The sequence below is a fragment of the Schistocerca americana genome, chromosome 4, assembly GCF_021461395.2.
Source record: "Schistocerca americana isolate TAMUIC-IGC-003095 chromosome 4, iqSchAmer2.1, whole genome shotgun sequence".
Taxonomy (NCBI): domain Eukaryota; kingdom Metazoa; phylum Arthropoda; class Insecta; order Orthoptera; family Acrididae; genus Schistocerca; species Schistocerca americana.
The window spans coordinates 199,281,326-199,304,760 of NC_060122.1; the positions used below are offsets into that span (position 1 = coordinate 199,281,326).

At 38.4% G+C, this 23,435-nt stretch overlaps 1 protein-coding gene across 1 annotated transcript in view; it reads right to left on the bottom strand.

Annotated features, from left to right (window-relative positions):
- The window catches only part of LOC124612756 (diphosphomevalonate decarboxylase), a 76,117-nt gene extending 63,326 nt beyond the window's left edge, over positions 1-12,791 (bottom strand). The window contains exons 1-2 of the mRNA XM_047141149.1: positions 12,463-12,791; positions 2,223-2,293 (exon numbers count right to left, since the gene is read on the bottom strand). Coding sequence (XP_046997105.1) covers positions 2,223-2,293; positions 12,463-12,514 — 123 coding nt within the window. The 5' untranslated portion in view covers positions 12,515-12,791. The remainder of the gene's footprint in view (positions 1-2,222; positions 2,294-12,462) is intronic.
- Positions 12,792-23,435: the final 10,644 nt, after the last annotated feature.

Consider the following 23,435-nt stretch of genomic DNA (forward strand, 5'->3'; position numbering starts at 1 on the left):
TTGGAAGGTAGGAGACGAGGTACTGGCAGAAGTAAAGCTGTGAGTACCGGACGTGAGTCGTGCTTCGGTAGCTCAGTTGGTAGAGCACTTGCCCGCGAAAGGCAAAGGTCCCGAGTTCGAGTCTCGGTCGGGCACACAGTTTTAATCTGCCAGGAAGTTTCAATCCCACATTGGATTAACGGAGGCATGTGGCACTGAAGAGAATTCTGAAATAATAAGATGCAAAAAACAGAAATCACAATTCAACAGTAACAATAATTATATGGAGAAATATGAGAGCATTGAGTCCAAAGACATGTGAGATTATAGGACGTGAATGGAACTGCCTTACAAAGAATTGGAGAAAAACTGTAAACTTTTGTGACAGCGGAGTGTGGGGATGAAATATGGAGGAGCGTGTGGGCTTTTGGTAAACCCTACCAGATAAGCAAATGGGAGATACAGACACACCAATATGTGTAACATCACTAAAGTCTAGTGTGGTAGTGGTTGATATTGCATGCTGATCATGTGAAATTCAATAGCAGGCCAAAGTATGGCCACCTGGTGACTGGTTCACTCACAGTTTTTCCTTCACTAGCTGCTATTATCTGAATCTGCCTCTATGAAGTGAACCATGGCCACCATTGCTGTTTACTTTGGCCGTACTGAACTTGTATTTTGAGAGTGACTGCTATGTTTTCCAACTTACTGCACAACTATAGTGATAGGCCTCTTATCTGCACTCTGTGAGTTGGTATAATATTTCCATATAGTGCACCTTTGTTAATATCAAAACTACAATATGCTTGTGCTACAAGGTTGTCATACTTGAACGTACATCAGTTTCTCTCAGAAGTATTACTATTTTTTTGTGGAGTAATGGACAATTTAATATGTTGTCACAGAATGCTAATTTTGCGTTCAGTAGATGTTTGTTGGTCATAAAGTGAGGGTTACAGTACAGGTGATAAAAGGAACATGAAAAAAAAAGTAATATATTTATGGAGAACTAAAGAGGGAATGATGAATGGAAAGTACCAAAGTCAAAAAAGAAGACAGTGGAGACAATATGAAAAGAAACTAGTGTAAGTGATGGCCATGTGGATGACAAAAGCAAAGTAAATGTTGAAAAACAAGTTTCCATCTTTACATTTCAGAATTGCAAATTTTGTGGGCATATAAAAGGGAAGAGAGGTGGAAAGAATGGAAATAAAATGCCCTGAGTGATGTAACAAAACCCAGGTCCCTGTACATTCAACCACAGAATACTGTGTACTGCTGATGTAGCCCATTTGTCTGTGGCTAAATTTCAGGAAGAGCTCCATGACAGTGTCAGGCATAAATGCACAATATTCTGAGAGAAGAAAGTATTATGAACACCTGTTAAATTTTAATTATTTTATTGGAAATGTTATTAAAGTACTGATTATTTCTTGTTTGTTTTCAAGTGATGAATATTTTGCAATACACATCTGGCAACAACATTTTATTTTATTGCAGTTTATGTCTCTATTGTAGACCTAGTATTATGCACTACTATGAAAATATTGTTGTTACACAAGTGACTGGTACTCTAATCATAATATTTGTTTCATACAAATAACATTTTACTGTGGATTGTGATAGACTGTTTTTGTGGATTACCACACAAGTTGCTTTTAAGGAAATGCCACTCTATTTACAAAACTGTATAGTATGCAATCAAGATAACTATTCACAGTTTCCATCACTGCATTTCCACTCCTTCTGAAGAAGAGAGTTATTAGTAAAGCTATTTTCAGTCCCTTAAGATTGTGTAATGACATGGTTTACCTAACTAAAAAGTGTAGCTGTACTGTGTCACTAAGTGTGATGATTGTGTGTTAAACATCTTGTCACATCTGCAAAGTTATAGAAGAAAATATGTTGTAAAAAGACCATGGAACTAGAAACAAATGTTAAGGACCCTAGTCTAAAACAGCCAAAGTAGGTATCATGGAAAACTCATACCTCTGACTAATCACCTTAACAGATAATTTACATCTCTCATTTCCTGAGTCAATTAAGTTGTTTGAGATTAAACCAACATTTTATCACACAGGAAAATTGAAATGTTATTTCTCCTTTTCCAGCCAGAAAAACAAAAGTGTTTCTGCTCTTGAAATTCAAAGTTGAACACTGTTGTGTATCAGGAGGAAGATGGACCAGTCCAGCAAACGTCATTCCAATTAAAAGTTACAAAAATTCAAAGCATTGCTTACATGTTCTGTGCTTAATGTTGTGCTGACAGAGTCATTGAGTGGTAAAATAAGTTTGTCATCTCGTTTACCCCCTGTAACAGAAATAAATTTTAAAAAATCAATTTATGAGTAAAAGCGCATATAACAAGTAAATTAAAACTGTGACACAATTATGTATATGTACTCACATTTGCCTCTCATTCCTAGCTTGTATCCCATCATAAGTGGCCTATTGTTTTTACGATAGACTCATTTATTTTAGTTTTACCTTTGTAGCTTGATGCCCTTCCTCTTGCCACAGTCATTAGTTCAGGAAGAGAAGCTGTATGTGCTATCTACCTTTCTGAATCATATAAACTTTCTTATATGTGTTATATTTTAACTGTTTATGTATCTTATTTTCTGAGGTGGTGACTGGGGACCAGCCCAACTTTTGCCTAAACAAATGTGGAAAAATGCCTAAAAACCACACTCAGACTGGCTGGTGTATGAGACCAACAATTGTTAATCCATCACACAGATTCAGCCCAAGTCTGGGTCACCTATCACGTCTCATAAACTAGTGCACTGAGCATTAAGCTATATGAGCAGGTTATGTACTTACAGATTTATGAGTGACATATCATAAGCAAGCAGCTGAAATATGGAAATAAGTAACACATTAGTTAATGAAGGAAACTGATGGATGTAATTTTTTAAAAGGACAACAAACAGTTACAGTAAATTGTCATACAAGTTGAGTTTGTTCAACATTCTTCTTCCTGGAAATGCACTTTCTTATAGATAGTTTTTCCATTACTGGAGGAAAAAATTCAGAACTAATGATAATTCAATAGGTTGTATGTTGAACATAATGGCACTTAACTGAATCTTACATCACAAAGTGATGACATTTAACTGAATCTTACAACACATCACATGGCGTAAATAAAACATTTAAAATAACAGCTATAGAGAAAGAAACTCAATAGCAACTTAAATGATGTTTGAAATAGATGTGCCCTCTTCACACAGTACAAGTCACGTCAATGCATAGTGTAATGAGCTCGTTAGATGTGAATTCAATTTTTTTGTAAAGTTGCTCTAAGGGAAGAAAACTGAGAGTGGCAATACACCTGATAAGATCTCAGAGATGCTCAATTAGTCCAGTCAATGAAGGAAAATTAAGGGAAAAAATTATATAGTCACAAATTTTTGTACAGTGGTAGGTTGCAGGGCCATGGATGACAAACTATCTTGATTAGTGAGGTATGAGTGTGGGGATGGGGGCCATTTGAAAGTCATTTTTTTTATGTTTTGCTTGAATAACTTGAAAACTGCAACTTGTAGCAATAATGTTTCGCAGCACAAAATTAAACTGCATTAAATTTCCTACAAAAAAGATGCCATTCATATTTTTCTCTAGAACTAATAGTTATACTGTTGCAGTGGATGTAAAAATCACAGATTACTAAAAATATTGTTTTAATTGTATAAAATTAATTATTATTGTTAAATGAAGTGGGTTAAGAACAAATATTAAATTTCAGAATAAAATTCAGTTGCCAGTTCCAAATATATTTTTATTTAACTTTACCAGTTTCAATAAATTATTTTGTCATCTTCAGAAGCATACAAAATTAGGGGTGTTATAAATCTTTAGACCTTTGTTATGCACTTATGTAAAGTTTAAACATTTATGTAAAGTACAAGAAGTATACTGCAGAAAATTACTTAGTATTGGTTTAGCAAAGGCCAACATCTTCTTCATACAAGCATAATGCAACTGAAGACTTAATTTTATTCTGAAATATATACTGCAGTTGCTGACTATTACAGCCATAAAAAAAAAAAAAAAAAAAATATAAATATGTGTATCTCATCTAGGTACAGTAGAACTGCATTAAAGGGTAAATTGTGTGCAGAGTGTATAGCAGGGGTGGTGAGGGAGGTGGGGGGAAAGGTGAAGGGTTAGAAGCACAAGGGAGGTAGGTCACCAGATTGTGGTCACGCATGTCACTCCTTCATACATCTGCAAACTGAAGAATAAGCAGGTGAGTCACCACTCTCTTTACCCCACCACATCACAAGAAGCAACTAAATGCTGTTTCACAAAGTTATAGCAACCCTTCTGCATCTCGCCTTATGAATCACCAGACATTGTACAGACATACCCACAATGCATTTATTTTGTGCAGAGTGTATTAACACTACATGGAATGCAGATATGAGTTACTAATAATACTAATGCAAGAAGTGCATACGGACAGATTTTATGTAAATTTCTGCACACTGTTCTACACTGATAGAAGGAATTTGATTGTTAGTCATCCTGAGTGACAATTGTAGTGTTCTCCCTGGAAAGACTACTCCCCCAACCACAGGTTCTGCTTGTCTTTCAATTTAAACAGACTCCATAGCATTTTCTATCCAGTCCTTTAAGCAAGTAGTCAAAACAACTTCACTGAACTCATGTTTATGTAGAGGAGTTATTTTTCAGTCTATTAAGTGAGCACATATTTACAACTGTTAAGCGAGCTATTATGTAAAATAACTTCCTATAAACAATGGCTGAGAAGTGTTTAATTTGTGGGGTATTGTCAGTAACCTATGTAGTGTTGATGGGAAAGGGATTGGCTTAGTAAATATAGCACCTTCTTGTTGTCTACAATTGACGGCACCTTGTAAAACTATGTAATCATGTTGTAGTCAGACTACACTTCCCTCACCATTACTTCACTACTGGTACTCTGCATAATTCTCTTCCATTTAGGTTGGTTGGGTTGTTTGGGGAAGGAGACCAGACAGCGAGGTCATCGGTCTCATCGGATTAGGGAAGGACGGGGAAGGAAGTCGGCCGTGCCCTTTGAAAGGAACCATCCCAGCATTTGCCTGGAGTGATTTAGGGAAATCACAGAAAACCTAAATCAGGATGGCCGGACGTGGGATTGAACCATCGTCCTCCTGAATGCGAGTCCAGTGTCTAACCACTGCGCCACCTCGCTCGGTCTTCTTCCATTTAGGAATAGCTGGCACTTGCAGAGCGCACTGCACAGAATTCAGCCACTTACCATACATCCACAGTATTTCTTGCAATGAGAATGTGAATGTGTGTGATGGAGTGGTATGGATCAAGTTCAAATCTAAGACAATAATCTGCTGTAATGCATTGCTTGACTTATGTTAAAGTATGTGAAGCTTTCTAACACTAAGGTGACCTACTACTGTCGCAGAGGGAGCCAATTTAAGCTCTGGGCCTCTTCAGGTATTGGGAGAGCTGAGGTTAAGGTAAACCTCATGTTGCAAAATGTATTCCAGGTACTGGTAGTGGAGACAATGAAACTGACTTTGTTGAATACATAATGAGAACATGTTATACTTGGGGCAGGTTCTGTAGTGTGGTAGATAGATGACAACTCCAACTATTGAGCTTTTTTTACATATTTGTGCACTTAACAACTGCAAATAGGTACTGATATAGCTCAGAAAAGTTATTTTGTCTAGTCACACAATCTGCTGTAATGCGTTGCTTGACTTGCGTTGAAGTACATGAAGCTTTCTAACATTTAGGTGACCTACTACTGTTGCAGAGGGAGCCAATTTAAGCTCTGGACCTCTTCAGGTATTGGGAGAGCTGAGGTTAAGGTGATGCATTCGGTACCCTCATGTTGCGAAATGTATTCCAGCTACTGGTAGTGGAAACAATGAAACTGACATTGTTGAATACATACTGAGAACATGTTATACTTGGGGCAGGTTCTGTAGTGTGGTAGATAGATGACAGCTTCAACTATTGAGCTTTTTTTACATATTTGTGCACTTAACAACTGCAAATAGGTACTGATATAGCTCAGCAAAGTTATTTTGTCTAGTCACACAAGAGATATGGTCAAGAAATGCTGGGGAGGTATAACCTATCAGTGCTTCTGCTGGGAGAAGTTGCCTTTCCTGGAAGATCACTGAAGCTGCCATGTAGGATGACTAAGAATTAATTTCCCTTCTAGCAGAACAGAACAGTGTGCAGAGATTTATATAAAATCTGTCCATATGAGTTTCCTGCATTAGTGTTATTAGTAACTCATATCTCTTTTCCATGCAGTGTTAATGCGCTTTGTGAAAAAGTAAACACTTCTGGGCATGTTTGCACACTGTGTTGCCAGCGATTCATAAGACAAGAGCAGAAGTGTCAGTATAGCATTGTGAAACACCCTTCAGTGGCTTCTGGTGATATAGTGGAATAGAGGGAGTGGGGACTCACCTGCATGCTCTTCAGTTTTCGGACCTATGAAGGAGGGAACTGCATGGTCACAATCCAGTGACCTACCTTCCCTGATACTTCTACTCTCTTCGTTATTCAGTAACTGTTAATTTGGCAGTGCAATCATTTATATAAACAAAAAGTTACAAACAAATTGAAAAAAGAAGCAAATCAATAACCAAAACAATTCTATGCTGCTCCAACCATACAATGTATCATACTTGTATCCTTATCAGCAAGTGGACCTCGAGATAGTCAAGAATTGCTGCTTAAGCCAGTTCGAATCTTCGCAGGCAGTCCTCCTGAGGGAACCCAATCTATATAAGGAGAGTTTCTGTGACAATGCACTGCTAATTCAAGATAGTTTCAAGTATGCTCAATTGGGTTCATGTCATAGATAAGCAGATCCCGTCTCAGTGCTTCACAGGCCTCAAATTAACCTTGATAGTCATGAGAGGTGTATGACATCTGCACATAATACCTACTTAGAACACAGCTGAACTACTTCCATGTTGAACCTGTGGGACTGCTGTGGTTGTAACATGCACTGGGAGGCCATGTCCATCCTTTCTACAATGACTACCAGGTGTTAGATAAATTTTGCTTCGATGCTGTCAAACCAGGTTCCATCCCATTTGAGGATTTATACTATTGTTCAGAATGGATGCCTAGAGGTCAAATTCAATGTGTGAAGATGGCTGTGAATAGTGTCAGCAAACTTGGAGACATAATGAACAGTGTACACCTATTTTCCCATATTCTCAAACCAAATTGCTCCAACTATGTACAGCCATGGAGCATTGTCTATTACAAAATTGTTGAGGCTTTTGTGGTCACTTGTTGACAAACTGCCAATTGGCTTCTGTCTCGGGTTCTTCGGCTGACGTTCATCTAATGATTTTTCTGATGTTTCGCCAGCACGAGTGGCTGACATTGTCAAAGCTTTGACAATGCCAGCCATTCGTGCTGGCGAAACGTCAGAAAAATCATTAGATGAACGTCAGCCGAAGAACCTGAGATGGAAGCCAATAGGCAGTTTGTCATTATATATTGCGTTGGAACCAAATGTTGTAATGTACGGTATTTGTTAAGTCAGTGGCCTCAGATGTGAGAGAATGGTTGCTCATACTCTGTCCATCATTTAGGTTTTCCTAAATCATTTTAGGCAATTGCTGGAATGGTTCTTTCAAACACAGCACAGGCATTTATATTACACTCCTCAATAAGAACATGTACATATATTTCAAGTTGAAATATAGTACTTTAGTTTTTACTTGTACTGAGCCAACAAACAACAGTATGCACCAGTGTGCACTTCAGTATAAAGAGGGAGACAGTTCTGTCACATTTAGTACAGTTGATAATTGTATAGATGGTGTAACAAGCAAAAAGTTTTTAGAGATGGAATGAATACATGAAGATACTGGCAAAAAGCTTGTCATATGCATGTTTTGCTCTTTGGGTTCTATCATTGGTTTGTAACAATCAGTGTCTTGTGGTGACATACAATTCCTACATACATTTCAGTTCTTAGCAATAGGTTTCTTTTCTTGGGATCAAAAGTACAAAATACGGACACTGTTTTTAAACTGCAGAAAAGGGCTGTAAGAATATTAACTAGAAGTGTTAGTCAGGCTGATTGTACAGTACTGTTTACAAAACTGAGTATCCTTACTGCACTAAATGAGTACATCTACCAATCTGTTGTGCATGCAGGGTGAATCACCTAAAACTTGCACCACAAATGTTGTGGAAATGGAAAGTACTAGGGACATACGTTTTCCACAGAATGGATTGATAGTCAGGGGCTCATATTGTTAGCCAATAAACAGATAGTAATAATACTTAGAAAGAGTATTTTTTGTTCAAATATACATTACTTATATAGAACAATGTCTATTGACATTAACAAATTAAAAGTAGGGTAAATTAGAATGTCTGTGGCGTTTGTCACAGGATTCTAGTGTGAGTCATTTACGAGATATTTTATTTTGAAAAGTTTCTATGCTGAAATTTGTTCATGCCATTCAACCTGCATAGTTACTACATACAATGTGATTATGTTTACTTATAGTGTGCTTGTGCGTTCCTTGAGTGCAATGTGACTTGTTAGTCAGTTAATGTGTCACAGTCTAAGCAGCAGGTTGTGAGTGAACAATGGAATTTACCAATGCAGAACAAGCTGACATGCTCATGGTATATGGAGAGTATAGGAAGAATGCAGTTCATTCTTGTATGGTGCACGTGGACAGATATCTCAACAGACATCAACAATCTCAGCAATTATTTATCAACTCCTTCAACCAGTTACATGAAAGTGGTAGTGTAATGCCTAGATAACCTTAGAGAAGGAAACAAGTGATGACAGAAGAGGGAGAAATTAATGTTCTTGCCACTTTCACACTTGATCTGCATGTTAGCCCCCACACAATCACTTGAGGGAGGGTCGTATGTCAGGGAAGTGTCCTATGCATTCTCCGGCAACACAGGTTCCATTCCCATCACATCTCTCCATCAAGAGCTGCATGGAAATGAGTATAAGAATCATGCTAACTTCTGTATGTGGGCATTACCACAGGATACTCCAGACGTATCATGTGTCTTGTTTAGTGATGAAGCCACATTTACCAATCATGGTCTCGTAAATTGCCCAAACAAGGACTATTGGTGTGTTGACAATCCCTGGTGGCTTCATCAGGTGAAATATCTGTGTCCATGGAGTGTAAATTTGTGGTGTGGAATAGTGAACCACCAGCTTATAGGTCTATTTCTCATAGGTGGAATACTGAATGTGCACAAGCATCACACCCTCCTAACAGACCACCTTCCATGGTTGCTAGAAGACATTACTCCCAGCCCATATCGCAAGAAGTACTACAGCATGCTTTCACCAATTGCTTCCAAATCTTTGGATTGGACGCAGAGGACCTGTACCTTGGCCAGCCCATTACCCTGATCTGACATCTGTAGCCTTTCTTCTGTGAGGAAGTCTGAAAGATGCTGTCTACAAGGACATACCAAATACATCCAATGATATTCAGTGAGATATTACTGCAACCTGCTCAGACACTGCTGAAATGCTAGCACATGCGTAGCATTCATTCCATACCAGACTGGAAGTGAGTATTGCCACTGCTGGTGGTCATTTTGAACACAACCTGTGATGGTCAGTTGTCTTGTTACTGTTCAGAAGTCAGGTAACTAGTGTATGCACTTAAATTGTTCTTCAGTGTGGGAACTTTTCAAAATACGATATTTTGTATATAACTCCTGCAACAAACATCACTGACATTTTTATGTATCCTACTTTTAGTCTGTTAATGTCAACAGGCATTGTACCATTTAAAAAAGTGTATGTTTGCACAAAAAATACACTTTCTAAGTATTATTACAAGCTGTTCATTTGCTAACAATATGAGCTCCTGGCTACCAATCCATTCTGTGAAAACCACACATCAATAGCACTTTCCATTTATGCAGTATCTGCAGTGCAATTTTTAGGCGATTCACCCTGTATAAAAGAAAATCTTACTAAGTATTTCACTACTTGTTCTTTACATATTTATGGAACAAGAGCCAGTATAGGCTTACATTTACCAAGGAAAATAAAAAAAAATTCAACAAAGCAGCATTTTGCAGTGGCGAATAAGATTGTACAATAAACTGCCAGAGGAGATGTAAACAAATTCTAAAATGCACCTGTTTAAAATGGCAGCTAAAGCATTGTTTATAAGTAATGCGTACTACACAATTAAGTATTACTTAGAGGATTCAGAGTAATCAATAATGAAAGAAGATTACATTACCTTGTCACATCACAGTACTTAAATGTTTTTGCAAGAAAATCATGTGCCAAGATCTGTAGAGTACGACAGTAATGACTTTTCATTCTTCTGAGTTCAACATCGCACTCATCATGGGGGCATGTGGACTCAGTTTGTCATTGGACTGAGGGGAAGACATGAACAGTCAGTTTTCGGAATGCACTAGAGTTAGAGCAAGGGCTTTAACAGGAAGTCATGATTCCAGGGGCATCAGGGGGGCAGGATCCTTTAAGTGTGTAGTGAAGAAGAGTAAAACTGTGTTTACATCAAAGAACATCATACAATACGGAGCAACTGAATAAGGCGGGTGAGTTGTGAAGTCACTGACCTCATATTCAGGAGGATGTCTTTAAGTATACTTATATATGTGAGAGTATGTATATTTTTTAATCTATTTCTTTTCATTATATTAGGCCTATGATGACAAATAATGTGTCACTGTAAGATGCTCCCTAGAGGAATGATTGAACCCTATATTATTGTAAAATGATCATTAGAAGAATAAATTACTAAAAAAAAAAGTGAGTCCACGGTCTAGATTTTAACTGATCCTTCAAGACATGTTGACAGGCTGAACTGAGAATCTTGATTTACTTTAACCTTCTTTACACAGGATTACGTACACAGCAATTTCCTGTGATCAAAAAAAAAAAACAAAAAACACAAACTTTGCAAGTTTTAGTGAAACACTGCTCCAGCAACAGGAAGAAAATTGTTACCTTTTATTTCTTCCCTAATTTTTAATCCTAATTCTGTATTTTGGAACTTTCCCTTTTCCTTTAATATTGTAAAGTATTGTTACAGAATACTGAATTTTTGAGGTTCAGTTCTATTCTTAAATTTATGTGCTCAGCAGTCCTAACTCGTTTGTTGCTGAATCAGCAATTGATAAGCAAATGTAAACTTTTATCTTTTGTTTTGAGTAAATAGTATTTCTGATGTCACAATTCAACGCTATGAACATTCAACCTCACTGTCGAGGTTTGGAGTAGTGTTCTGACTTTTTCTTTCGTAGTGTCTCATCTCCACAGCATAGGTCCTCATTTTGTGGTCAACATCAAATACTTACTAAGGCGAGTACCCACACCATTCAGAAGTCATGATGAGAAGTATGTCACAACCTATCATCTGGGGACAATAAAAGCAGTGGGAACACTCATCTCATAAGTCCTATGAATTTAATTAAACTGCTCTCTACAACCAGATGTCTATCTCTGGTATGCCCAGTCACTGTTTATCCACCCAGTCCATGACTGAAGAGGAGGGTTACACATCAACATCTGACATTTCTATGAGTGGAAATAAAGACCTGCTTGAAAACCAACCATAACATATTCTCCACATATTTTTTTTACATATATAAACATCAAATTCCTGATGGCTCTAACTTACTACTTTGTAGATAAATAGATCCTTACTCTAAGTCTGTATGTACAAGGCATGCGTACTTCAACCAAAGTGTCGATCTCTCACAATACAAAAGTGAGTCATCGCTACTCCATGCATATAGTTTTCTTAGCAGCCCTATAGACACGCTTAACATTTTCTGTTTACTTAACAAGGAATGAAGGTATACCATCTTATATCTTGTCTCCTTCTCCATCAGGTATTTGCCCCTCTGCATTTCTTTACAATTCAATGGCGGTGAATTTTTAAAGTTTGTAATTCTATGAGAAATTGTTTTTTAAAAAAGTTTTGTGTGAAGGATACTCCTGGTACAAATTCTCTTACGCTTGGTGTAGTGCCATAAAAAATACTTTTCCCAATGAAAGGGGCCCCTCAGACAGTAAAATGTTAACTGCCACGCACAAACTATTTATTTTCGACAGGATTAAACAGCCAAGATATCTGGCATTTCTTATCTGCAGGCTGTCGAAATTGTCGGTGGCTCTACTGTGTATTTTCAAATTAATGTTTTATAAAGGTGATAGTGATAGCTGTGATAGAAGCTAACACAGTTGTTAAATTTCGTACATTTCCTTTACACGTTACGTTCAACAATATTTTCTTAACAGAATGTTATCATTCTTGAAGCAGAAGACAACTTCGTAGTAATGTAAAGAAGCTTTCAATTATAAAGTTTTCTTCTGACGTGATTGGAACCAAATACACGACGCCGAAACGTCTCTGTGGACTACTAAAGTGAACTTCAGTCACGTAAAAAAGAAAGTGATGTACAGTATAACAAAACTGAACTCACAGTATTTTATAACTGCAATATTAACAGGTGCGACGCATGTAACAATCTTCATATTGTCCAAACAAAACGCAACGTTATTGAAACCAAACGTCGAGAAGCGCCGAGATGCAAATATATCTCAACCTCTAAGTCAAGTAGGCTTTATGTATGCGCCCACGTCCTAAACTACCGTTATTGCTGTGAGAAGTAACCGTATAACATCGTCAATATTGCGTGGGAATTACGGGCACATAAAAAAACACAAACTGCAACTATTAATGAGTTTGTAAACATATTTATTTATTTTCTTATTTTCGAATAGCCGTGTAAACACAACTCGTTAACCTTTCAAATAAAGACGTCAACAAAATCTTCACATCAAAGATACTATTTATATGTAGAGTGACCTTTGCCTCCGCGCCCTACAAAGGAGATACTAGAAGTAGAATCACTGCGGTAACACTTCTCCGTGATGTCACTATGACATATGCATGCATGCCAGTTTCATTCCGCGAAGACGTCTATCGGCGTTCGTGGTCGTATCGAGCTCTGAGAAGTGAGAGAGGTCACAGTTGATAGGTTTTATAACCTACTACATACGGCCTATGAATATATACTGCTTCTTCCATTGTTGAAGACCTCTTGAAAAGGTGCAGCTTTTGGTTTAAAAATACGGTAAAAAATAAAACGGCAGCTGAAGTCTTCGTAAATGTAAAACAGTGCACCTATTCGCAAGTGTACACGGTGCCGTAGAAGGTAGAATGACGGATCAAAAAAAAAGTGAAGCTAGAGTGTGGATTCGAATCCTGCTACAGTACACTTTTTTCGCTTTCTCTTTTCTAAAGGATTCTGGGATCTTTTTAATTTAAGGAAAATATGTTCTGTAATATCTGATGTTATGTGCATATTGTAAAAGCGCGTTCTCTATCAGGAGCGACTTGTAATTGTCAATAATTTACGAATTAAGCTTGAAAAACGCTGATGACAGTAAATGGTCGTAATATGTTGAAAATCTGGAAAAAAAAGAAGTACCACAAAAATAAAAATCAAATAAAAGACTGATACATCTCAAAAAGGTTGAACACGTAACTTGGACTCACCCATCTGTAGAGTACAAAAGAAAATTTAATAGCTAGTTATCTTAGGAGACTTATGTACCGAAAAAGAACATCCTATAAGTGTGAAGACATAATGGATCCTGATACTGGTAATGGAATGTACTTTCAGTTGTTTTTCTCGTTGTTTCAATTACTTTATAAAGTGCAAAGTAAGAAGTTCAGTGTTCTCAGAGTGAATTGTAATTTTTCGCACAAATTAGAACAAACTTCACACAACCACCACACTTTTACAATTGAGAAGCTTATTGTTGACTACTTTTCATAAAACATAATTGCAGTATATAAATAATGAATATGATTTTGGCAGTTATCACTTTCTTAGAAAGAAAAGGCCAGAACTGTTTCCAAAAAAATACAATGAATGCTCCAATTAAGGATATGAGTTGCTGCTTTAATTTGTGAGGAAGAATAAACACAATTGTCACAACGATATTCCGTATTTACAGTCTTCCTACACTTTCAGAAGAATGTTGTTGTAACACTATATTTATTATTCTGGTGTGCAAAGCATATATAATTTTGTATTTGTTACAATACAAAATTACATTACACATATAGTCCTTAAATAAAGAAACAGAAAATTATAACGAAGTAAATAAACAGATCAAGTTGAATAAGATGAGGGAGGATCTGATTTATCCACTGGTATACAGCCAATAAGTTCATTTCAGTTTTTTTAATACTACTAAGGCACACACTATAATTGGGTATTTGCAGACAAGTTCTGAAAAGAACATAACTGTTAGCTACACATGACTTTCATGCTTGCAAATAATTAGGTATTAAAAACATTACTAGTCATATTATTTCAGATTGGTTAATTGCTATTACAAAAACATTCCCTAGGTAGTGACATGTGTCAACACGGTGATGGTATAACGCAGTTATCTGAGACTGTATAAATGGCTATCAATCTGTTAGTTTGTTAGCGTCCGATCCGGGGTTCTTGGAGAGCATGCATGTACGTCCACGACCTAAAATGATAAAAAATGAAGGTAGGTGGCACTACAGACTGACACTGTACACGTTTTGAAGCCACAGGGGGAAAGGGGGGCTGCCGCCATTTTAAGTAGCCCAGAACATTAGCAGATCACTGTTTACGATTGCTTCTTGTTCATTACTTGTGTCGTGTGTTCGCAACGACGGTTCTACATAGCAGAAATTAGAGAGATTACATGAACAGCATCATGTCAGGAAGGCATTTCGAACATTTTTCTGTTCTTGAATGCATATTTGCCTATTTGACCTCGCTGACATGGCTTGCTTTTTGCTGCTATATTTCGGATAACCAGGAACAGATGGAAGTGATATGAAAAGCATACTCTCGTAATTCATTTAATTCCACTTTTACTGTATTTGTGCTGACAGCAAATCAAACCGGAACTCCGAAACCAAAGGTTTTTTGGTTACTGGTATCGCTACTGCTTCTTGTTCGTTACATTTTCAGCTTTCATCTCGTATGCACATCAATTTTAGTGTCACATTTGCAAAAAACTTACCTACATGTTCTATGCTACCCCATAAACGTGTGCAATGAGGAAAGAAGCATGGCATGTTATCGTATCTTGTGCATGTCAACCAAGTGAATAATCATTGACTCAGAAACAGAACTGCACAGAGATATATCTCCATGCAGAATAGAGTTCGTGCTTTATTAGATTGTTAGTGCATTAGTCTCACTGTAGTTTACCCATCTTCTCACTTTGAAAACTTACCTATGGTGCGTCATTCAGTATGTGCCCGATAATAGCAACTTACAGTGTAAAAAATGGTATAATTTTTTAAATATCTTCCGGCATTGTGGAATGCTATAAATCTTTTTGAGTGAATGGTCTCTAACGCCTCAGAGCCCTTAAAATGGATATTTTGCTTCAAGATTGATTAACAATTTAGTAATGATAGCCTAACCTGTGTAAGAAGAAGGCCTACCTTTCCAACAGTAGCCTTTTTGCTTGTTTCCCAAAATATTTCTCGCCAGTAACTCTGTACGTTTTTCAGGAATAACCACATGTATCACAGTTAGAATGGTTGTCTACTTGATCATCTGCTTGATTTTGCTTTTGAATTTCATTTTGAGATTTTCAAAGTATGTAAGCCTATACTGTGCTTTGTGATACACCAGTAGTTACTTATTGCCGTGTTTCATGTATCATTTACACTATATACATCAATAGACATTATTTATTTATTGTAAATATGCCTCCATGCGGCATTTTATATCAATGGGTAAGTGATCAAAACTTTTCGTTGCAGGATTGTGAACCACTGTTTGTCCTACAGACAACTTTAATGTGGTGTAATGAATGTCATTCTATTCTTCTGGTATGGTAATTATGTACATTATTGTTCCTGAAACTTCCTGGCAGATGAAAACTGTGTGCCCAACCGAGACTCGAACTTGGGACCTTTGCCTTTCGCGGGCAAGTGCTCTACCATCTGAGCTACCGAAGCACGACTCACGCCCGGTCCTCACAGCTCTACTTCTGCCAGTATCTCGTCTCCTACCTTCCAAACTTTACGGAAGCTCTCCTGCGAACCTTGCAGAACTAGCACTCCTGAAATATATGAAATATAATCATTCATGTAGGAAAGTTTATCTCGTACACATTATCGAAATAATTACACTAAATGTCAATTTGAGGATTGTCCTAAATAAATTTAAAAAAATACATACATACTTATGAATAAACATCAACTGATTAGGCGAATGTTCAGAGTGTTCCGTTTAAAAACATGATTTGTTCCACTTTTTTTCCTGTCAGGCGATTTATTCTGTCAGTTATAAGGTGTCCTGCTTTCGAGAACACACTTTCACATGGCGTGGAGGTTGCAACAATACACACTGTCATATTTTTGCAAGTTCAAAGAGCAAGGGGTATACTGACAGCCGTTCAGACCACCACTGAAGTGGACTGCCTTGTCTCTGCAGCAGGCGCTCTTTTAAATATTTGTCCACTTCCACTATTTCAGCAGCTCTCGAGTGTGGATTACTCCGCAGCCTGGAAAGCACTTCATCAAATTTGAGCCAGAGACTAGAGGTAGATTCAGTGATTGGAACTGTGATTGTTGCAGTAGCAGTGGATGTGTTCATCACAAATTTCTCACAATGCCTGATCAGGTTTAATTTCACGTTCTCAGCAGAATTTTTATCAGAAAAACTATGTAATTTGAACCGGGGATCCAATGAAGTTGCTTCTGCGAAAATGGAATTTTCCTCTATATTTCGAAATCGTCGTTTTAGGTCTTCAGCTAACTTCTCGGCCATCTATTGCACACCTACATGAATTTTAGTGTTATTAACAAACCCACAACACCATTTTTTCAACGAGCGACTGAGGAGTATAACTTTAGAAGCAGTGACAACGTTTTCACTTGACATTTTCTGAGTGCAGTCTTTGAAAACTTTCAACAGTTCACAGGCTTGTGTTACACTTGCAATGTCCTCTGCAGTCAGATTTGGAAGATCCAGATAATTCAGAGTGATAATTGTCAGTAGGGAATTCTTAACCTTGATTATTCTTCGCAGATTATCATAGGTTGAATTCCATCTTGTAACAGTGTCCTGTTTTATTGTCAGAACTGGCTCTTTTAACTGTTCCTGCATCTTTTTCAGTTATGTGCAGGCGTGCGAAATTCTTTTAAAAAATTCAACAATTTTTTTTACTTTGAATGGGTTGAATGTGTGGAAGCCCATTCTGAACAATTAAATTGAGTGTCTCTGCAAAGCAGGGGATGTGTTTCCAGGCTGTGAGACTTACAGCTGCCACAATATTAGCAGCATTGTCGCTAACAACACACACGACTTTTCTTGAATGCCCCATTCCCTCGCGACATGTCACAGTTCTTCGGAGAGTTTTTCTGGCCTGTGCCTTTCGTCGTATTTAAAGCAATCTAGGATGGAAGACGCCAGCTCCAGGTCTTTAACGTAGTGTGCTGTCACCGACAAATAACTCTCATATGTGGTTGAGGTCCACCCATCCATTGTCAGCACAACCGCTTCTGCAGAATTAATTTTGACTCTCTCAATTTCTTTCACCATGGCGTACTGTTGTTGCAGTAGTGTATTGGAAATGGTCTTCCGAGCTGGCATTTTGTAAGCACTAGTCAGTTTGCCTACAGAACTTTGGAAATGTCTGCTTTCCACTATGCTGAATGGCAAATAATCCTTTACAACAGTCTCCAGAAGTGCGAAATCTATCTCTTGATTTCTTTTGTTCAAAAGAGGTTTCGGAAAATACATAGGCAATGTTCCGTGATATTGATGTCTGCTGTCTGATAATGAAGTGATACTGTTATTTTCTGGCACCGACTGCTGTTCGCTTCTGGCAATTGCTGATGTTGGTTCCGGATTGTCCGGGTTATTTGTCCAAGATATATTGGATGATGCAGGAGCAGGGAGGGCTAAGCGCCTGACTGGCAGTGACACTGTTGGATGCAGCACTCGAACATGATGCATGAGATTAAATGTATTTCCTCCTTTATATGAAATACACTTAGAACAACAGTTGCACTTTGCTTTCCCATCGCCTAAATCGACGAAGAAACCCCAGATTTCACTACTTTTGCGTGATCGCGAGTTGCTAGTCATTGATTAAGAGTGAACAGACACAAAAACTGCTTTCCGAACGAAATAAAGAGGGATTTTACCTGAAATCATACCAATGACTACAGGTGACAGTTCACATTTTGAATTTGGAGGGTTACAATTCTCAACAAAAATAAAATCTACAGGAAAATTTCTGAATAATTACTTAACATAGGTATATAGACTTTGTGACAGTGGTAGTTTTCAGTCCTTTAATACAACAAATAAGGTTTCACTTGGTAGATAAAGACTTTTTTGGGCGCTTCATGAGAAACTGTCGAGCAAGGTTAAATATACCTTCTTTTATGTGACAGGCTTCTCTGTTTATCTTTCCTCTGTCCCCTTCGTGCATGCTCCATTTAAGTTAACTCAGACGCCGTAAGAGCGTAAAACGTTTTGTGCACGTTACTGCATAGTTCGGCCATCTGTTGGTAAAATTATGAAGTATAACGAAGCTTTATTGTACGAGCGAGCCGAAGCGAGCGTAGCCGCGGCTGAGCGGCGAACTGGGCAACTTCGCCAGGCTTTCCGTACTTCATGAGTGAACTACTTCATTTGAACGCTTCACGACAAAGAGTGGAATGAATGAAGCACTTCTCGGGAATGAACGAGTTCGACCCATCTCTAATGTGTAGGGATACCAAGAAATGACGGCTGCAGGTGACCGAAGTCCTTGCTAAATGGTACAACACGTGTTGAACGCATAGTAATAGATTTAAAACATTTTTTTCAAAATGCAACAAAAAACAGCACAGTATGGATTGGTACGTCAAAGTATTCAAACAACACCAACTTTTTCTCCTTTAATGTATCTCTTTGTTCCTATAGCAAACATTACTGTTATAAATAAACCAACGGAGAAAAACGCAAAAAATACGGACAATGTATTGTGGCAGTCGACCGCGACGGTAAACAAGCGAGAACTTAGACTGCCCAAGGGGAGAGGAGCGGTGCGTGTCAATGAGCCCCGCCTCCCTCTGAAATTACTGCCATCCTACATCCACGTTCTCCTCTGTCACGAAAGTAGAACTGACGTAACGGTGCTCGTGATCACTGATTCCTTTTGATGTGGTGAGAGTACCATTCGAATCCTTTCATGCACCAGGATACGTCTCTACATTCATTTGAAAATAAGAAACAAAAGAAAAGAAGTAATCCACAACACAAAGCAAACTGGAGTACACAAAGCATTTGCTAGTGGCTATGGCTCAGTTGTTTTCTACTGTTGGCGGTGGTAGTTCAGTCCCAACCTCTACTGGTATCTGATGAAACCATATTCAAAACGCTCTCCACCTAAAACTGCTACGAATATTACGATATTACGAACTCAGACGCAAGCACAAACAAATAGCATTGTCCCGAGATGAAGTGACATTCGCAGTTTAATCACATTGACAACACGCGCACAACGCAATGCATACTCCACAGATTTTTCTACTCTATGATTTTCGGGCGAAGAAATAAGGCTCTCAGCACTATGGGACTTAACTTCTGAGGTCATCAGTCCCCTAGAACTTAGAACTACTTAAACCTAACTAACCTAAGGACATCACACACATCCATGCCCGAGGCAGGATTCGAACCTGCGACCGTAGCGGTCGCGCAGCTCCAGACTGTAGCGCCTAGAACCGCTCGGCCACTCTACCGGCGCGAAGAAATAAGCAGACGTGTAAGCTGTATGGTATCCTTCAGCAGGAGGTTCACCGCGCTGAGACTCGATACGACTACGAATGTCAATAGGCGTCCCCGACAAAAAACCTGCGCCTCTTCGAGTCAAAGTGACATCACGGTGAAATGCTACCAGGGTGAATCTAGCGTCTTCCGTCTGCAAGCAAGAAAAGAAACAGCATGGGGATAGACTTATCCACACTGTGCCGTCTTGAGCTCTAACCAAGGGGCAAATGAAACATCAGAAATGGAAGACCAATCGAAAAGCGCTACGTTTCACCCACATGCGGGTTTATATTTTAACCAATTTACATGTGCTTTGTATTCTCGCTTTGTTATTGCCTGTTTGAAGCTCGCAGCAAATTCAGCAGCGACATTATGGACGAACAAAAGAGTGTAATAGCTTGAGTGAGTGGATCTCGGAATTCGTAACGTATTCGCAAAAAAGAAGTTAAATTTTGTAACAGCGAAAAATATAAATGTCATTTAAGCTGTAATGTTAGATTACTGCGTAACTGTACCTTCGAAACTCGCAACACATTCGGAAACAAACAGCAAAGGGAGGGAGAAAAGTGTGCCAAACTGGACTCCTACATCCACATGCATACTCTGCAAACCACCATGAGGTGCATGACAGGGGGTAGGTCCCATTGTACTAGTTGTTAGGGTTTCTTCCTGTACCATTGATGTATGGCAAGTTGGAACAACGACTGTTTCAATGCTTCTGTGCATGCGGTATTAATTCTAATCTCATTGTCATTATCCTTACGTGAGCAATATGCAGGGGATTGTGGTTCATTCCCAGAGTCATAATTTAAAGCCGGTTCTTGAAACCTTGTTAACAGACTTCCTTGGGATAGTTTATGTCTATCTTCAAGAATCTGCCAGTTCAGTTCCTTCAGTATCTCTGTGACACTCTCCCATGGATCAAACAAACATGTGACTATTCGTGCTGCCCTTCTCTGTATACGTTCAACTTCTCGTGTTAGTCCCATCTAGTATGGGTTCCACTCACTTGAGCAATATCCTAGAACTGGTCACAAAAGTTATTTGCAAGCAATCAACTTTGTAAACTGATTGCATTTTCCAATATTCTACCAATAAATCGAAGTCTACCACCATATTTACCCACGGCTGAAACTATGTGATCATTCCATTTCATGTTCCTACAATGTTTTACCACAGTCTAACATAAAAGTCGCAACTCTCCAGCTCGTTTTTGTTACCCAAAGCGATAGCAGTGCCCCAAGCGGCCAACAAGTGACACTTCCTCACACGATATCGGAGTAGTTCAGGTACGATACTAACGACTATATCGATTTGCAACAGAGTTTTTACACTAGCCGGTAGTGATGGGCTAAACTGCGATTTTCCGATATCAGTGATTTCTGCGAATGCTACTTTTCAGTATCTGTTATTCGTAACTGTGATTTGTCGCAGTTCAGGAACCTAGGTCGTGTATCCCTTCGCCACTGCTATTTCTGCGATTTCTGCTACTTCCGCGATTTCTGCGACTTCTGTGATTTCTGCTACTTCTGCGACTTCTGCAATTTCTGTGACTCCTGCGATTTCTGCGACTTACCACCGTATGAAAAAGCTACATCTGTCCACACAGAAAATTGCATCTCAACAAACCTGTCATTGGTAAGTATGTTTTACGTTTGTTCTTCCGTTGGCTTTAATTTTGTATTGAAGAAACAACTGTGAAAATATTAATAGTGTAATTAATATGTAAGTAGCCATACAGTAGCGTAATAGTTCGTGTTTATAAAATGAGTTCTACCGTATTGTTATGTTCACAGGTACGCGAACTACATTTTAGACACTCAGTAAAGTGATAACTCAAAATATCTTTGTCAACAGATCTGGAGAAATTGTCTCTGCGTCTTTAGACCGTTTTCGTCAGACGAGAGGTTAGTTTCTAAGTGTTTCGATGGACTTAATTACTGCAGTGAGATCGTTCTTGCAAATGTGAAATATACCCCATTGAGTGGCTTTCATTAGAGCAAATTTTAGCAATCTACTCTGTCAATTATATTACTTGTAATTAGTGACAGCAAAAATTGTTTAATAATCCTTGTGATTTTGCAGGCACAGTTCTGACTCTGATTACTGGTTGCTGTACGTATCTATCCACGTCAAGGCTGTTGAGAGAGACTCGTGAAGATTCAAGACAGCTCTTAGAAGATTTTGCAGTTTAAAAGTGACATAATTGTGAAATTAGTGTGCAGATGAGTGATTAAACTGTGTTTTATTGAAGTTGTGCGATTTTAAAGGAATAATAAATGTTAAATACAGTGAGTGAATAATGAAAATCTCATTTTCCACATGTTTAACCCGTCCTATACCCGTAATTTTCCGCCACTTATTTACTGGTAAACACTAGTGGGAGAGTGACATGCCGCCCCCCCCCCGACTCCACACTCTTGGTGTGACACTGACCTGTAACATATCCCAAAGTCTACAATATGCATTTTGAGGCTGTTGATATGAAAGTGGGAAGTACAGATCTTCCATTTAAATCAGGAATAGCTTAAGTGCAGTACTTGAAAGTAACACAGGAAAAGCTTACTTATGTAGGTGGTAGTAGTGTCGGCAAAAAGTTTTTGTGTGTGAAGTTGCCATGCAGAACACCAGGTGTAAAACTTTTATTCCGAGTCTTGAACTGTGTCGGAACAAAAGTGAGGCATTCATATGACCCAATAATACTGTTTTCATTTCACTACACTTATACAGATGTCCGAGTTCCTCTGTGTTAACATTGCAAAGTGCTGTAGGCATGTGGAGTATTAAGCAAAACTGTCGTATTGGAAGCAGAATCAAACACATTTGTTACGTTACTTGATATTTTCGGGAGAAAAAGGCAATGTTGCTTCTTATTAATATAATACTTTCAGAGTCACAGCTGTGTTTGACGAACCATAACTGATGCTGAATGTGCATGTCGTCATATAATGTGAAGGGCTTATTTCAATAGTGGTACAAGTCCATTACCTCCACTTTTCTCTCTATAATGCTTCTGAAATTAATGATCCAAACAAACATAAATAAAGGTTCATCTCTAGCAAGAAGCCATATGCTTGAATATTTCTGGTATCTCAACTGCAGATTTTTCAGCGCTCATTTAACTTTACGACTGTATCTCAAAATGAACAAATATGGACTTGTACCACTAATGAAATAAGTCCTTCATATGCACACGCAGCACACAGATCTCGTGAGGCACAAGGCTCTCATAACGCAGTACGTAAGTCGGTCAACAGATGGCACTAGGAAAAGAATGTTAACTGCGCTTTTTAGTTGCTACTTGCGACTCTGGGGTAGTTGCGACTTGTCACGGAAATCGCAGTTAGACTCGATATCGTATCGCAGAGATAGACGTAGTACGAACTTTCGCCAACAGATGGCACTGTTAACTGCGCTTTTTAGTTGCTACTTGCGACCTGTCACGGAAATCGCAGTTGGACTCGACAGCGTACCGCAGAGATGGACGTAGTACGAACTTTGGCCAACAGATGGCACTGTTAACTGCGCTTTTTAGTTGCTACTTGCGACTCTTAGTCGCGACTTGTCACGGAAATCGCAGAAAGCAGTGCTAAAGTCGACCAATAGATGGCTCACGT